The 18373-nt window shown below is 38.8% G+C and overlaps 1 protein-coding gene across 2 annotated transcripts in view; it reads right to left on the reverse strand.

Annotated features, from left to right (window-relative positions):
* Nucleotides 1-3825: 3825 nt before the first annotated feature.
* CEP162 (centrosomal protein 162) overlaps nt 3826-18373 on the reverse strand; it is a 2095315-nt gene continuing 2080767 nt past the window's right edge. For both annotated transcript variants that reach the window (XM_044066152.1, XM_044066151.1), the window contains 2 exons: nt 12688-12822; nt 3826-4416 (listed from right to left, as the gene is read on the reverse strand). In XM_044066152.1, the coding sequence (XP_043922087.1) occupies nt 4198-4416; nt 12688-12822 (354 nt within the window). In that variant the 3' untranslated portion in view covers nt 3826-4197. The remainder of the gene's footprint in view (nt 4417-12687; nt 12823-18373) is intronic.

Below are 18373 nucleotides of genomic sequence, written 5' to 3' on the forward strand. Positions count from 1 at the left end.
GTGATTTCTTAAATCTGTTTGCAATAAATATTCTGAATGACATGAGAATATGAAGCCATTCTTTGGTGCAATCGGCATGTGTTTGCATACGATATGTTTGATTATTCTTACTTTATGCGAATACCTTCCAATTTAGCAAATCCAATGTATTCTAGGATCAAAGCTGACTGGGTGGTGTAGATGACATTAAATTGTTTGTTTTTAAAGCAGTCTTTTATTTTACACTTTTTTTCTTTCTTTCTGTCTTTTTGGTTGCTGATTGTCTTCTTGATTTGTTTTCTTGGTTACCTATCTGTTTTTTTAAACTACAGACTTCTTTCTCCAGCAACTTCATTTTCCCCAGTAATGTTACTAGATTTACCCCTGTTGCTCCTTTTCTTCACCTAGTCTTCCCAGCATCTTCTTGCAGCCACCCCATTATTTTCAGGTGAACAGCTACTACATGTTTCAAGTGTGTAGCATCCTTAACAGACACCCAAGTGAAGACCTTTCAGGATTTTTTTTTACATTTTTTCTTCTTCCACCTGACTTCCTCTTCACCAATCAATTCACTCAGTCATCTTTATTACCATCCTTGTTTATTCTTCGCCATGTTTTTTTCTTTCTTTCATTTTTCCCTCTTTTTTGGCATTCTCACCTCAGGTGCACTGAGACCAGGCAATTTGGCTACACATTAGATAAGAGAAATATTTAAGGGATCTGTGAATGAATGTGCACTAAAGTGAAACAGAACACTCTCCTAATTAACTTGTCAAAAGCTCTATATTCCTAACTTAGAGGTAGAACAGAAAGTTGTTGTGGTCTGTGGAAGCTATGCTGGCCCAAAGAGATCACACAGTAATCTGTTTGGAATGCACTGTCAGCAAGTCACTCGAGAGAGGGAGCAGACTCGGGATATTTTCATGATGCCAAAATGGCATCCTTCAAGCTTAGATCCATAACAGGAATGACTCAAGTTCTTTATTCTCCATTTCCAAAGTTGAAGGGGTGTTATATGTCAGTCCAAACTGGACTTCATATGCCCAAAGCTGCAAAGAGGAGAAAGTCTCAGTATCCTTGTCAGTCTCAAAAATGATTTAAGGATTCTCAGAATTACCCTCAAGGGAAGAATAAAAGAATATGAGCTTCTCCCATGCTCCCATTCTTGGAGGGGGTCAACTTGTACTTATCACATATGTGAGGTATTGAGTGTTATGCAACAGACCTCTAGTATCTGCTGTGGCACATGCCAGAGGTGGAACTGACTCTTGAGTGGCACATATATAGCCTTAAACTGCCTTATTTTTACTCTGGGTAGCAAGCCTTTTTCAGCATGGGGGGGGGGGGGTTGAGAGGAGAGGATTTGCCAAAGTAGAGTTTAACCAGCAAGCCTTTGATGAGAAATTCAGGGACAGCACCTGTATGAATAGGCTTGCCACAGAGTTGCTCGAGACACTTGTACATGGATGGTGTTGGTACTGGTACCCCGACACTCAACCCTGAAAGTGAGTTAAAGCAATATCCCTTACGGCAGTCATTAATACTGTGAACCTCCCACAAGCAATTTATGTAGTGCCTCGTGGGTCCTGGCTAATGATTTGGCTACTACAGGAACACTTTTGACAGTCTGTGCCTTAAAAAGCATTAAGAAACAAAGACACGTGGAAAATTTCTGCTGATATATGCCTATTGGGTGATCTGACCACAGTGGCTGAGCATGTATAACTAGCCTGGCAGGCAATGCATGCACCACTGCATGTAGCCAGAAATTTTAAGAATTGTGCCACGCTGGATATACTGGAAAAGGAATCCAATCATTGACTGCAGATGGTCTTCAAATTTGGATCTTCTAAGCATCTTAGAAGCGTATGTAGGATATGAAAAGCTAGAACCCCAAAGACAAGAGAGTATGATGAATCAAGGGTATGCTAGAAGAAAAAAAGCAAAGAGGTTAAAAAGTAATGTAAGAAAGAACATGTTCACAAAAAAGTATTGGATATACAGTCCTGAGCTCTAACAGAATGCTAAGGGCAAATATACTGACCGGAAGTAGACATTAAATATGAATAATACAGGGACAGTGACGGGAATGCAAAACATCTATGGAGTTAGCAGTATACACGGGTACAAGCTAAGCTGTCCTTATTTGTCATCACTATGTGTTGCCTAAAAGGCTGCTATCACATGTCAAAAGTACAAATTTCTTGCAGACGTAACACTGCTGTGTTACAAGGCATCATATCAGCTTTTCAACATGATTTCCTTACAGTTCTGAGCAGTCAAAGGATATTTTCAAGTACCTGAAAGGTTATTTTTCATAGAGTTATAACAATCGCTCTTTACAACAGTTATGTCTTTTGATAAATTTAGTACTCATAAAGAAGATTTAACAGTAGTTGTGTGAAAACAGAATATGCAGCATTGACAAGCACAAATCAGCAGACATTTAGGATAATTTGAAAGCAATCTTGAAATGCAGTGGTGTGTGACTCTATTAGAACAGGACCAAATTAATTTAAAGAATATGTGCATACAGTTTCATGAAAATGACAGCAGTGTGTCTGCCATGCACAAATTAGTATTTTAGGAAAACAGGGAAATGAGCAAGAAAAGTACAGAGATGTGATGGACAGGCCTAACCCACCCCAAAGTTACTAATATGCAGCTCTCACTTTTACAATGAAATGTAACAAAATTCAACAATGCTTCTGTTAGGGTTGTTGAGCTGTTGAGAAAGAGGAAAATGTAAAAGAATATTTGGTCATGTTGGAACACAGACTGATCTCCTCTATTTGCGTCAGCTAAAAAGTGTCATGCATCTACACAAGGTTTGGTAATCATAATGCACTTAGTTATCTCATTTCCTAATCCTTGTAGTAGAAAGCAGTACTAAGAAACTAGACTAGGTGAATCCAAAACATTGCTTTTTTTTTACTGGAGCAAAAAATAAGTTTTACATGTCTACATACCCACTGCTTATCTGGAAGTGAGGGTTTGAGTAATGCATCCACTTTACTCCTTAGAAAGCAGTATGAATCCAAATCAAATGCTTAATGAAAGCAAACATCATGTCAGTTCAGCCTCACTTGAGACTGTAGATATCATTTTGAAACAATTTAAGTCTTTTTTCCATCAAGAACAATAAGCAAACTCCCTAGTTTATCATAAGCCACCTGATCTTTCTGAAATACAATGCAGAGCAGATAAAGTGTTCACACAGTAACCCCAGTCTGGAGCTTGTCAAAAACAAGAAAACAATACTAAGTGGATAAATCCAACAGAAAACGAATGTTCCATCCTGAGGCACTCAAAGCATCATTGCGTGTTTAATGTCAGCTAAATTAAAAGTGGTTTGCTTTCTGCTCCTGGACACATCGTAATGGCTGTGGTGACCTTTTCTTCAAAGGGCACTTACCTTTAATGATGCACATTGAGTATCCATATTAAATTTTAGCCTGCAATGCTCAAGATGTTATCAATAAAACATGCACAAAATGCTCCATTTATGTACACATTTGTGATGTTTTAAAGAATGAGTTATGATAAAAAAAATGGAAGACCATTTCAAAAATGTAAGTACTAGATCGATTCATTAGCACCTCTGTAAATATCAACTTCAGTTTATGTTGCTTATGCTAGCTGATGAAAAAATAAAAATATCTATCTTCATAAAATGTCTGAAAATGTGTAACACTTCAAAAGGAAATACACCACGAGCACTGTACTTTGAAAGGACAATTTTAACTCCAAAGACATGTTGATGGAAAATGGACTAAAACAGCACAGAATACACAATTGTTCCCTTCGTGCTCGTCAGAAAAATTGTTTACATACACACACACACATCAAAATAAAGAGCTCTACAGTTGTTCCTTTTATTGTGCTGAGACTTCAAGAAACTCAGTACAATGGAAGGTTATTTATTTATCAAAAGTATTTTCAATTAAAATATTTAAAAGAAACATACATAAATAATGTTTGCTTAATGCCCTTAAGTTAAAAAGTAATCTGTTCACAGGAATTAACTGCTTTTTCATTCTGTTTTGAGTGCTTCTATTTATAGGCATCTTGGCACTTTGGAAGATGACTGATCAACTCTCAAAGTTCTCCGTACTTTTTTTTAAAATTAATTATAAAGTGATCCTCCAGGCTGCAGTTTTCTTAAATGCTATCAGCATAATGAATGATATCACACACTGAATATTTGCAATGAATGGGTCATGTGTTCCAAGTAAATCCTGCAATGTTTGTCCTTGTTGACATAGGTACTGGAATAACAACTCCTTGCCTCTGAAGTTCACGAAGAATGTCCAAAATAGAGTCCAGTTCCATTCGAAAATTTTCCAGTTCCTGATTCTTTTTTTGTGCCAGAAGCTTCCATTTTTCTACCTCCTGAACCCACTCTGCACCAGTTCTTTGCTGAGTCTGATAAATTATCTATTACAAAAAACACAAAAATAAGCCAAGATTATGGTGGTGCCGAAGTATGACAGCTTTTCATCTAATTAGAAAAACAAAAAAAAAAAATACAAACACACATAGGACATTTCAGTAATTTAAAAGAGGAACCATAAAAATATGAAATCTGTCATCAGGTAAAGAGCACTTACCTTCATAAGATATGTCAGTTATTTTATCTAGTGGATAAACTGCAATTACATGCTAGCAAATATATAAATATTATGTATTTATCCTTACAACTAATCTACAGCTATGGGATCAGTTCTATAAAATGACTTATTTCATTACATCTATGACTAAGCTCTTAAGCATAAGGACCAATCAGCACTTCAAACTTTCCTAGGCTGCAAACCCCTCTCCACTATTCTAAATACATGGACCAAGTCCCCTCACCAGATATGATGCAGCTGCATAAAGGCTAAACCAGAAATACAGTACTAACACCATGACACATAAATTTCATATCTAACTGGTCCTAGGCCAACATGCTACACAACTCAGTGCATCTCAAGAAATGTTTGCTATGGGCCTACACAGCTATAGCCAATTTGTAATGCTCAGCAAAGATGTTCAAAGTAGGCCAAATAGCAGTCACAGAGATGTCATTTCATCGACCCTTGCATTCCTGAAGAAAGATGAAGATGATGGACAGAAAAGCTGCTTGTCATGTGACATATACATAAGGGGAGGAAAATAAGAGGGTGGAGGGTGGGTGCTAATATTGCAAAAGAGATTCATTTAAACATCTACTTTATGTTAACTAAACTGAATAACTGTACTATGTTCTTCAGTAGATCATTGTTGCAGTGGCCATTAAAATACAGGACAATTGTCATAACTCAGAGAGAAAGGGTGGATGGAGAAGGACAACAGTCCAGGATTCCTTATCTAGCAAAGCCTGATTTGGCTCTAGAAACATAATCTAATTTGTATTGTTTGGTGAAGGTGCCAACAGAGGACCAAGAAGCTGCTCTAGAATAGTTCTAGAATTCATCCCTTTCAAAAAGCCTCAGAAGTGGCCACTGCTCAAGTGAAATGAGCTTTGACATTTTCAGGAGGACTGTTGCCATGGTTAGAGCAGCAGAACTGAATAGTATGTGGTCACAAAGTCAGTTTTACTTTCTAAAATCCTTAGACTTTCCCAAATAATATCTTTTAGTCTGTGGGTATCTATGTAATTACTTGAAATATGGTTGGTGCAAAGACTCACCCTACCTTTGTGAAAGATCAAAAATGACTGGGTATAAGGGGCCTGCAATTCAGAAATCCATCTAGCAGAGGTCAGAGCTACCAACAGGACATTCTTCCAAGCAACACATCGTAATGAGAGGATATGTCGTAATAATTAAAGTATTCACCTCATAGACACAAGGTACATGGTTTGATTCTGACCATGAGTTATTGGCTAAGCTTAAAATGACCACTCAAGACAGTCTACTATTCACTTATGAACCTACAGAAGACCTAGCCATGAGCTCAAGTAGAGAGAGTTAACTTCTAAAAAAAAATCAGTTCCCAGGAAAGAGACACTCTTTTTCTTGGTGGCCTTATATGCAAAATCCACTTTAAAAATTGTTATACTTGGCATAAGGAACAAACAGGAGGATACAATGGCAGAGAACACAAAATGGCTAAGAGCTATACCTTTATTGATGTGCACACTAACCCACAATCGAAAAAGGAGAATCAATGTTGTCTAGGCCAGAAGGGAGCACCAGTAACATCGTTGGTAAGCCTTTCCTGATATTTTGAAGTACTCTGAAAATTAGATAATAGGGAGGAAAAGCATAAAGAAACATCACAATATAGAGGACTGATACTGCTTTCAAAGACTTTTTGGAAGGGTGTCCTGGAACAGAACTATTTCAGTTGTCTGTTTTAGTAGAAGGAAAACAGATCTATTTGGGGAGTTCCCCAATAGTGGATTATCAGCATGAGGAACTTTGAATGCAGCATCCACTCAATTTGGTCTAGCATGGATTTGCTCAGTCTGCTTCTGTATTCTGCACTGATGAAATGCAGGTTGCCTGCAGGGTTAAGTTGTTCTGAATCACTATGCTGCAGGCATTTGTGGTTATTCTGCAAAGGAGTAAGATCTTATTGACCTCCCTCCCCCGTTTATGTAAGTACCACATAATTGTGGTGTTGTCTGTTTCCACTAACAGTGCTCCTGGGGACCAGAAGACTGGTGATGAGGTATACAGATACCAGAATGTCTTGGCTGGTAGATGCTGAGATCAAACAATCATCCATATAAGGATATATGTGCATGCCTTGAAGCCTGAAATGAGCTATCATTTTGTGTGGGGAGAAGGCAAGGCACTTCATGAAGACTGTTGGAGTAACAGACCAAGGGTAAAGAAGTAAACTGATAATAAAATCTCAAAGCAGAGACCCTTAACTCACTGCTCCCTACAACAGTATAGTCATGAAGAAAGCAGAGTTCCTGCGCATCCTGTAAGAGTATACTCATTTTTACAGGGGATTTCCCAATACTCCTGAAATGAGTATACTCATCAGGAATGCATAGGTTAGAAGGAGTAAAGAGAGTTTACAAAGACAACATTCTGAATTTTATAATGTGAAGAAAAGTGTTCAGTTTGGAAAGGTCTAAAATGAGCCTCCAGGTGCTTTCTTTTCTGGAAACCATTAAAAAGTCTGGAATAAATTCCCCATTAGGCAGGTGGGACTGGCTATATGACCCCTTGAAACAGAAACTCTGAAATGATATGAGGTAGTAAGGGAAGGAAGGTAATCCTTCAGAGTTGAGGAATTCCAGACAGAAAGAGAAGGGATGTCCACTGGAGCCTGTACCTGTGTTATATAACTCTTAGCACCAACGGTCTGATGTTACTGATTGCCAGGTTGAAAAACATGGAAAATTCCCTTAAATTTTGAGAGAAAAGCTAGAGTGAGGAGGTGAAAGGAGACCAGGATAGTCATATATATTTTTTTTCTTTTCAAAGGAGGATCCTTATATCCCTTCTGTTTTATTTTTAATGTCACCTTGCCATTTTGCTGTTTGGAATTTTTTTTTGCTGGCTTAACTTAAAAGGTTTTTTGGAAAAAATGGCCCTGTATTAGAAGGATAGTTTCTTTACAGTTTTGTTATGACTTGTGTAGAACTCCTTGAATTAATTTGCCTGACTCTTCTAGTTTCTTCAGAACCTCAGCAGGGAACTTGCCAAATAAAAGATATTTTTTTCAGAGGGCCATTTAAAAGTGCCTTTACATCCTTTGGAAAATTTCAAAGTCTTAAACAAACATTTCTTTCCATGACAATGCCTATACCAGTAGCCCTGGAGACTGCATCTACAGCATCATATACACATTTGATATAAAGTTTAGCAATCTGAGATGCAGAATTGATCATTTCGAAAAGAATGGATTTAACCTCAGAGTTAGGGGCATATCTCTCAACTGTTCAGATTTTCGCAGAATGTTCAGATTTTTGCCTCATATTTTTTGAACTGTTTCTCATAAAATTGTGGTTTTCAGGCAAATCATGTGCCAATCATTGAGGACTATAGTCAGAACAAATAATGGCAGGCATTTGTGTTTCAGACTTCATATGCTTCAGAAAATTCATGCTAATGCAAATCCTGTTAGCCTATTTATATAGTTTGTAAGGGCAATATTTAAAAAGTGTCCATATTTTTGGGCCTTTGACCCCATTATTTGTGGCTTTGTTTAGATTTCTTGCTTCAACAGGTTGAGAGGTACGGTTGGGGAGGGGGTTAGCCAAAGATGGCTGCATATTTGCAAATATGGGCAAGTGGTACTTAGACATGGGCTTGGCAATGTACAGCCCTAAATGCCAAAAGAGAGGATGTGTAAACATTTTTTTTTTGCCAAATCTATCAACAACATGGCTATCCTTGTCATTATGGATAAGGTTAGTAGGGGAAAATGTTTTAGCATCTCCCACTCCCTCTGCGTTTAAGAAAATAAGAGCAGGGTCCTTAATGAAGGTACTTGTGGATAATATGGGACTGTACAGAATCAGTAAGGTTTCTTTGGAGCCAGAGATTGGGTATATGGAGAGAATGATGCATCTGAAGACATCAATCAACAATGGGAGGGATGGCCACAGATTTAGGATACTCCTTGCTTAGGAGTTCATAATACCTCTTTTGATAATCAAACAGCTCTTCACCTTCCCATTTGAAGAATTATTTCATTTATGAATTAATATCTCCAAAAACAGATTTCCTCATTCATGGAATCTGAGAAAAGGCTATCCACAGACACCAATTCACATGTCATGGGGACAGAAATCTGTGAATCATAATCTAATCCTCCTGATCAGCTTCAGGCAGAATTTCTTCTTCAAGTCTCTTTCTCTTAGCTGGAGTGGAAGTGGAAGGGGCTGGGAAAGACAGCTGAAAAGACTGTATTGGTTTGAATAATCCATGTGTGAAATTTGACCAATCTTTCTGAGTCCCTTTTTGAAAAGGAGGGGTAGGAGGAGGAGACAAGTATTTAGCCTTTTGAATGTACTTCTTCACCAAGTGTAAGGGCATATTATCGTCTAGGTTGAAGCCAAAAGTCAAACCTCCATGAATGACCCACCAATGTCTTTCCTCACCAGTACCTGATGAATTCCTCCTAAACCCTCAGACAAGTTAATAACACAATTATCCCTTCCTGTCAGATTCTACCAGATAAACAGTCTTTTGGGATATAAGAAGTGTCATGAACTATAGGGGCCTCTGAACGGGATATGCTAGAAGACCCTGGAAAATTAGATTGATGGCCTGAGGGCTACGTAAGCACCTTAGCTGAGGTGTCAGTCTCAGACTCTACAAGAGAAGTGGATGTACAGGATACATCACTCACCTCTCTTGTTAACTTTTTCTTTTTCTTGTCCTAAGAAATGCCTGATCCTATGAAATCAGCCAACAATGCCACTTGTGTTTCCCAGATATCTATTTTTGAGAAATACTTGGAGGGAACTTAGCCTACGTGTGAAAGTTTTTGGGATGAAAGAAACACAAGTAGGGAACAACCTAACTTCATTCTCCCTGCCTAGACAGAAAATACAGCTGGAATGAGAAACATTATATGGAATTTGTGATTTACAACCACACTAGCCCTTTCTGACAGACATAAGATAATATCTGTTTAAAAAATCTTTAGAAAAAAAGGTTTCCCAATGAGGTACTTATCTGTTGTAAGTCTAAGTAGCTGAAGCTGGAAGCTAGTAGTACAAGCTTCAAACTTGACAAAAGTCTACATGAGCCTACTAACAGCATGGTAATTCTGAGTTCTGGCACATCCCTATGTCCCCCTTATGCTAACGCTTCCTCTTGTACTAAGGCAGACAGATGTATGGCCCTGGAGGAAAGAGACTAAAACTTTATAGACTGTCTGGATGTATAGTATCCTTGGCAGAATAGATTCAATAATGTACTGGCTACTGCAACAGTAATCTAATGAAGAACATTCTTGTAGACAGAGGAGTGCAGGTTGGACATACACAGGAAGAAGTGTGTTTTATTATCTAAGGAGATTCAGCTAAAACCTGGAGACTGAGGTGACACGAATTATATTGTTACAAGTGTTATAACACCAGGAGGATTGCCTGATGATGTACTGACTGAAATGGTGAATGAATGTGATAATGACTCAGAAAACACACCTGAATGGGATAAACAGATGGATTTGCTGCAGCCATTAGCTGAGAAAGGAAGGAATTATTAAATCATTTGCAGATAAAAATGTGCAAGTTTCTGTAGTGTAGTGATAAAAGTCAACTTCTGAGTGCAGGGTTCATGCTGTGATTAAGATGGAGAATCAGCATAAAAACTGAAGGAAACATGAATGTTTCAAACACGTCTGTATGCAATCATTATTAAAAATGCTAAAACAACAGAAAATAATGGCAGAAAGGGGCATCTATTACAGAAAAGAGGATGTCAGGCAAAAGTTTTAAGTAAAACTGATCCTTCTTGTCAGACACTTTATTTTGAAACAGTACAATCACTTTTTTGTCCCTCATTAAATTTATTCTATTATCCATCTTGATAAAGAGATGTTCACAGACTTACCAAATGAAGCAACGGACACTGCTGCTCAGGTTATAACTGCTTTTAAAGCCTAGTTATTAACCAGGTAGGTCACTGGACACACAGTCCCTTTTCAGGGGTGACCTGGGAGCAACATCAGGTTAAGTGGCTAAAGGACAGTTTCTAATCATCTAGCAATCTGAATATCTGGATAAAATATAGGAGTTATAAAATAAGGAGATAATATTAAAAAAAAAAAAAAAAAAAAAAGTAATGAAGTCCATTATGCAACAGGAAGGATTTTATCATAACAGCACAAATATAAGGTGGTATCATGTAGAAATTAGGTTTCCACTGTACTCTTCCAAAAGCATTTAAGGAGAAATATAAGGCAGAATATACTGCTATGGAAAAGTCCTTACACAGATGAAAATCAAAGTGTACTAAAAAAATGATTAGTGAGTTTCATGATTTGCTGCAAAATAATGACTTATTTCATAAAAGCAATGGGAAATACATGAGAATAATTGTAAGAATAAGGATAATTACAGGAAGCAAAAAGAGTGCTGAAAGTTAGGAAGGAGGAAATCCATTATTAGTATAAAACATTAGCAGACAGCAGGATTATAACTTGTTTAGCAGAAAAATATAGGAATAAATGGCACTCTTGCAGACGGATTATGAGTACAGTGGATCAATTTGAACAGGTATATGATGTTGCAGAGCAACAGTCTAGTTGGGTCTATATTAGAACATCGAAGTTTCAAAACTTTGAATGTTCTAATATCGAATCCTATTCAGCGGAAGCTGAAAACATCGAACATACAGAACAGCAAATTTTTTCCTATGGAAAAAATTTGCTGTTCCAAAACACATACACACAACACAAGCACACCAAACAAACAGCAATCCACACACACATACACCTAAAATCTTACACCTAACTCTACACTAAACTATATACACACCACTAACTATCCACTTACCTTAGCCCAAACCCTAACCCTAAGGTCTGTCACTATCACACACTCACCTCACCTGCGCCCTAACCCTCACATCCACACAATCGCACACTTACCTGACCCGCACCCTAACCCTAACTCACCTAACCCGCCCTAACCCTCACGTCCACACAATCACACACATACCTTACCTGTACCCTAACCCTAACTCACCTAAACTGCCCTAATCCTCACGTCCACACAATCGCACACATACCTAACCCGCACCCTAACCCTAACTAACCTAACCTGCACTCAATCGCACACTTACCTGACCCCAACCCGTAACTTTCCACCACAGCACTGAAAATACCGAAGCAACAGAAATGGACAACCAAATTCTTTCCCTAGGAAAAAATTTGGTTTCCTGTTGCTTCGATATTTTCAGCTTTCGCTGAATAGGGTTCGATATTAGAACATTCAAAGTTTTGAAACTACGATGTTCTAATACAGACCCATCTAGTTATGTGTGGGACACACCATTTTCCTGAAGAGGAAATTGTAGGAGGATGGCACATTAGTTGAACTTGATTTAATTCTAATTAGTGTAATAGTTAGCACATCTTCAGAAACCAATTGAACAGGCTACAGTTTTTATGAGGGAGTCATGGAACAACAGAAGACGGCATTTTATAACTTTTTAATGAGTGGTATTCAAAAGGTTCATACAATATGCAAATCCTCAACTCAATAAGTCAGCTGCTTACTGGCCAGAAAAACTTTTTGCACAACATAAGGTCCTGTAGAAAAAGAAAGATACCGCGCATATTACACACACAAGACCTATTTAATTCTGTTGCACAGACTGCAAGTCCTTAATGAAAGTGCTGAAGCTTAGGCTGCACAGTGTTGACTAGAATAATACACAAGAAAGTAAATGAGATTTAAAGTTGGGATTAGTCAATTCCTGATACTGTTTAATGGAATAATAGGCTGCATTAATATAGCAAAAAATGTGGGTCTGTTATTAACTTTTGATATTTCAAAAGCTTGTGAAGCAGTCCATTATTGAATAATGTTAGAAATTATTGAGCAATATGGTCTGGACATTCAATAACTTTTATATACTCGACTCCTAAAAGTCTCTACTAAAAATAGGTTGTGGCTGCAAGACTATGTTCTAGAAAAAATGTTGCAGATTTTCACAATATGAGCAGTGTTCATACAGTATGTTTTGCTTAGTGAGGCTACAGGATTTGCTTCAGCAATTCTTCAAGTTCTGACATGTCATATAGTACCTGTTGAAGTTCTTGCTCTCGCTGAGAGTGTTTGAATTCCATGTTTTGAATTTTCTTTTCAAGAGCTAAGAAGTGCTTCATTTCAGGACTGTGTTTTTCTTTAGCTTCTCTGAGTTCTTCCAATAATTTAATAATCTGAAAATTAAAATAACACAAATAAAAAAATTAGCACAGTGCTGTGTATTTTTTTCCTCAATAAATTCTGGGTATTAACTTCCTAACGTAAATAAAAACAAGGCCTTCAAAATATACAGCCATTAAGTAACTGAACATGTTGCCCATCAAGCAGAATAGACCTATGTTCTTTGCTGGTTTCTTGCTGGAATTCTGAGGTTCATAAGTGTGATCCTCGAAACACTGAGACTAGTAAGTACAAACAGATAGCATAAGTCAAGTTTCTAGGCTGCAGTATCTGAGTGATATCATTTGTTGGAGTACATCAGTCACAGAACAGAATTGGTGTATATAAGTAGCAAGGTGAGCAGGAACAGCCATCATCACACATTGGGGTGCAAGGGGACACTGGCTTTCAACATTCACTGTAGTTTTTTTTATTTCCCCTAAGTCCCCTAGGTAGTATGACAACTATGAATGGCTTAGCCTTTGATGCACTTACAATCAAAGCTGCTAGATATTATCAGAGATCATGTGCCAATATATTAACAGCACCATTATTTAGCTACCAACAAAACTATTCGGCTACAAGGAATGATTTATGTGACCAAGTAGTACTTAACTCCATGCATGTAGATAAAAGTGCTCAGTGTTGTATTACTCTCAAAGTCATTCTTAAGCCTTTCACCTAATCTCACTAACATCTAGCCAGCAGAATGGAGTGTGCCTACACTGAGATTCCTGTTTCATTGCAAGCATCAATAAGTTTCTTTAGGGAGGCTGGGGTGGACAGAACTTCACAGTAGGTTTAGACTTATTCCTCTAAAGCTGACATACCAAATACGTTATAAGGCTCCACTTTCAGTTTTCAACAATCTTATCATAAGGCTCCACTTTCAGTTTTCAACAATCTTATCAAATGGTGTATCTCTTGCAAGGATTATAGATCCATGGGTGATTTATGGCAAGAGGCACTAAAATCTTAAAACAAGTTTAGACTTGCAGCATTCAAACATTACCTGTTGCAACCCAAGAACTTATTACAATTTCCTACACAATAACTAAAGCAAGCATGATGATCTCTTGCCCCACAAAACAGGAAAATATAAATATCCAAAAATTTATTTTACCATTGTACTCTTCTCAGCGTAAAACTTAGCCAAATCATTTCAAGCAGACACCAGTAAATATTTCCATACTGGATCGGTCGAGGCCTGGGTTAACAATGACCGCTACCAGTACTGTTAGCCAACAGGGTGCTGGCGGAAACTGGGCTACTGTTGGCCGAAGGAGGAAAAGAGGTGGAAGGCATGGCCAAAGGCAGGAAGAGAGGAGAAAGGCTAGGACTGTGGTAGTGAGGGTCGGAACTTTGAATGCTGGCAGTATGACTGGTATAGGGAGAGAGCTAGCTGATATGATGGACAGAAGGAAGGTTGGTATATTGTGTGTGCAAGAGACCAGATGGAAGGGGAGTAAGACTAGGTGTATTGGAGGTGGGTTCAAATTGTTTTATCATGATGTGGATGGGAGGAGAAATGGCGTAGGAGCTATTCTGAAGGAACAGTATGCTAAGAGTGTTTTGGAGGTGAAAAGAGTGTCGGATAGAGTGATGTTTATGAAGCTAGAAATTGATGGTGTAATGATGAATGTTGTTAGTGCATATGCTCCACAAGTTGGGTGTGCAATTGATGAGAAAGAAAAATTTTGGAGTGAATTGGATGAAGAGGTGATGACTGTACCCAAGGGTGAGAGAGTGGTGATTGGAGCAGATTTCAATGGGCATGTTGGTGAAGGGAACAGAGGGGATGAGGAAGTGATGGGTAGGTATGGTGTTAAACACAGGAATGCAGAAGGTCAGATGGTAGTGGATTTTGCGAAAAGGGTGGACATGGCTGTGGTGAATATGTATTTTAACAAGAGGGAGGAGCATAGGGTTACATACATGAGTGGAACAAGATGCACATAGATGGATCATATCTTATGAAGGAGGGCCAGTTTGAAGGAGATTGGAGACTGTAAAGTGGTGACCGGAGAAAGTATAGTTAGACAGCATAGGATGCTGGTTTGTAGGATGACGTTGGTGATCAAGAAGTGGAGGAGGAGTGTGAGGGCAGCACCAAGGATCAAATGGTGGAAATTGAAAATGGGTAATTGTGAGGTGGAGTTCAGGGATGAGTTAAGACAGGTACTGGGTGGCAGTGAAGAGTTACCAAACAGCTGGATAACTACAGCAGATCTAGTACGGCAGACAGCTAGAAAGGTGCTTGGTATCACATCTGGACAGAGGAAGGACGACAAGGAGACATGGTGGTGGAATGAGGAAGTACAGGAGAGTATACAGACAAAGAGGTTGGCAAAGAAGAAGTGGGATTGTCAGAGAGATGAAGAAAGTAGACAGCAGTATAAGGAGATGAGGTGCATGGCAAAGAGAGAGGTGGTGAAGGCTAAGGATAAGGCATATGAAGAGTTGTATGAAAGGCTGGACACTAAGGAGGGAGAAAAGGACATGTACCAATTGGCTAGACAGAGGGACTGAGCTAGGAAAGATGTGCAGCAGGTAAAGGTGATAAAGGATAATGAGGGAAACATACTCAGAAGTGAGGAAAGTGTGTTGAGGAGATGGAAAGAGTACTTTGAGGGGTTGATGAATGAAGAGAATGAGAGGGAGAGAAGGTTGGATGATGTAAGGATAGTGAATCATGAAGTACAATGGATTAGCAAGAAGGAAGTAAGGATAGCTATGAAGAATGGAAAGGCTGTTTGCCCAGATGACATACCTGTGGAAGCATGGAGGTGTTTAGGTGACATGGCAGTGGAGTTTTTAACAAGAATGTTTAATGAAATCTTGCAAAGTGAGAGGATGCCTGAGGAATGGAGAAAAAGTGTTTTGGTACCGATTTTTAAGAATAAGGGTGATGTGCAGAGCTGTAGTAACTACAGAGGGATTAAATTGATCAGTCACAGCATGAAGTTATGGGAAAGAGTAGTGGAAGCTAGGTTAAGAAGGGACGTGATGATTAGTGAACAGCAGTATGGTTTGATGCCGGGAAAGAGCACTACAGATGCGATGTTTGCTCTGAGAGTGCTGATGGAGAAGTACAGAGAATGTCAGAAGGAGTTGCATTGTGTTTTTGTAGACTTAGAGAAAGCATATAACAGGGTGCCTCGAGAGGAGTTGTGGTATTGTATGAGGAAGTCAGGAGTGTCACAGAAGTATGCAAGAGTGGTACAGGATCTGTACGACGGTAGTGTGACAGTGGTGAGGTCTGGTGGGAGTGATGGATGCATTTAAGGTGGAGGTGGGGTTACATCAAGGATCAGCTCTGAGCCCTTTCTTATTTGCAATGATGATGGACAGGTTGACAGACAAGATCAGACAGGAGTCCCCGTGGACTATGATGTTTGCAGATGACATTGTGATCTGTAGTGAGAGTAGGGAACAGGTGGAGGAGACCCTGGAGAGATGGAGATATGCTCTAGAGAGAAGAGGAATGAAGGTCAGCAGGACTAAGACAGAATATATGTGTGTGAATGAGAGGGAGGATAGGGGAATGGTGAGGATGCAAGGAGTAGAGGTGGCGAAGGTGGATGAGTTTAAATACTTGGGGTCAATAGTTCAGAGTAACGGTGAGAGAGGTGAAGAAGAGAGTACAGGCAGGATGGAGTGGGTGGAGAAGAGTGCCAGGAGTGATTTGTGACAGACGAGTACCTGTAAGAGTGAAAGGGAAGGTCTACAAGAGGGTAGTGAGACCAGCTATGTTATATGGGTTGGAGACAGTGGCACTGACATAAAGAAAGGAGTTTGAGCTGGATGTGGCAGAATTAAAGATGTTAAGATTTGCACTGGGTGTGCCGAGGGTGGACAGGATTAGGAATAAGCATATTAGAGGGTCAGCTCAGGTTGGAAGGTTTAGAGACAATGCCAGAGAGGCAAGATTATGTTGGTTTGGACATGTGCTGAGGAGGGATGCTGAGTATGTTGGGAAAAAGATGCTAAGGATGAAGCTACCAGGTAACAGGAAAAGAGGAAGGCCTAAGATAAGGTTTATGGATGTGGTGAGAGGACATGCAGGTGGTTCGAGTGACAGAGCAAGATGCAAAGGACAGGAAGAAATGGAAACAGGTGATCCGCTGTGGCGACCCCTAACAGGAACAGCCGAAAGAAGATGATGATGATGATGACTCTTCCCAAACCAAGCTCATCATGGAATATAATGCTTGCTTTTATATGTACAAATCAGAGCATTTTGCTCAACTGGAAAGGCCGCAATGATTTTTAATTAAAAAGGCTTTAAATCCTTCACCTATCCCGGTGGATTAGCACAACTTTCCTTATACTACTCCAAGGTGACCTTTGTCTCATTTTGTGAGCACCAAAAGACCCAACCCTATTAGGCCTGGTATTTCTTCCCAAAATGAGTTGCTCTACAAACACTTGTATTAAGGACCTAAATCTCCACACATGCAGATAAAGGTGGTCAGTACTGTCTTACTCCCTAAATAAACAAGACTTGCTGAAGGAATAGGGTTCTAACTGAACCTATTCCCAGCCTGTGGAATAAGTTGCCACTACAGGTCAAATAAAACAATATTACTCAGCTGAAAAGACCCCAATGATTTTAATTAATACAAAAAAACAATAAAGGCTTTAAATCTTTCAACTATCCCAATGGATTAGCACAACTTTCCTTATACACAATAGCCTACCACCATAAGGTGAAGGGGTAGTAGTAATGGAAACCCCCTTTTATGTTGAATTAATGCAGTTGATGCTTGATAATGATGTAGCATATAAACATATAGGAAAGAAAGAAGTCATGACTATAGTGAAACAAGTGCATGATTTCTTATATGATCTCCTTATGTGTCGATGTATTGATAAAGAACTTTATGATTTTTTGCTAATTGAGTTTCCCTTGATACCCATAATAAAGGGTCTCCCGAAGATGCACAAAGGGGTATCACCCCCTCCATTACGCCCGATAGTATCAGGTACACAATGGGTAACGGAGAATGCCTCTATATATATACAATCTAAGTTGGGTCCTTTGGTTAAGAAAGTACCGACCATTTTGAAAGACTCCTATGGGCTCTTAGATGACTTGAAGTCAGATTCCATCATCGATAATATATCTTATGAGACTATACTAGTCACAATGGATATAAAGAACATATTCCCGAGCATCCCAAATGACTATGGTTTGGAAGCTATAAGAGAATTTTTACATATGGATGGGACTTTTGACAATGCTAGTCAGATGTTGACTTGTAGTCTCCTTGACATAGTGTTAAACAACAATGTGTTCCTGTTTCAAGATCAAGCATATGCACAGACATGGGGAGTAGCCATGGGCACTCCCTGTGCCAATGCATATACAAATTTAGTGGTATATCAATGGGAGAATAGGTTTATCTTCCACAATGACAGGTTCAAGAAAATTATTTTATATAGGCGTTTTGTCGATGATATTTTATTATTTTGGAATGGTGATTTGGACTCATTACTGGAATTTGTTACTTATATGGAATCTACCACTTCTTTTTTAAGATTCACGTTGGAACAGTCATATAC

Source organism: Protopterus annectens, chromosome 1.part0, assembly GCF_019279795.1.
Source record: "Protopterus annectens isolate FY-2018-M chromosome 1.part0, PAN1.0, whole genome shotgun sequence".
In the NCBI taxonomy this organism is placed as follows: domain Eukaryota; kingdom Metazoa; phylum Chordata; order Ceratodontiformes; family Protopteridae; genus Protopterus; species Protopterus annectens.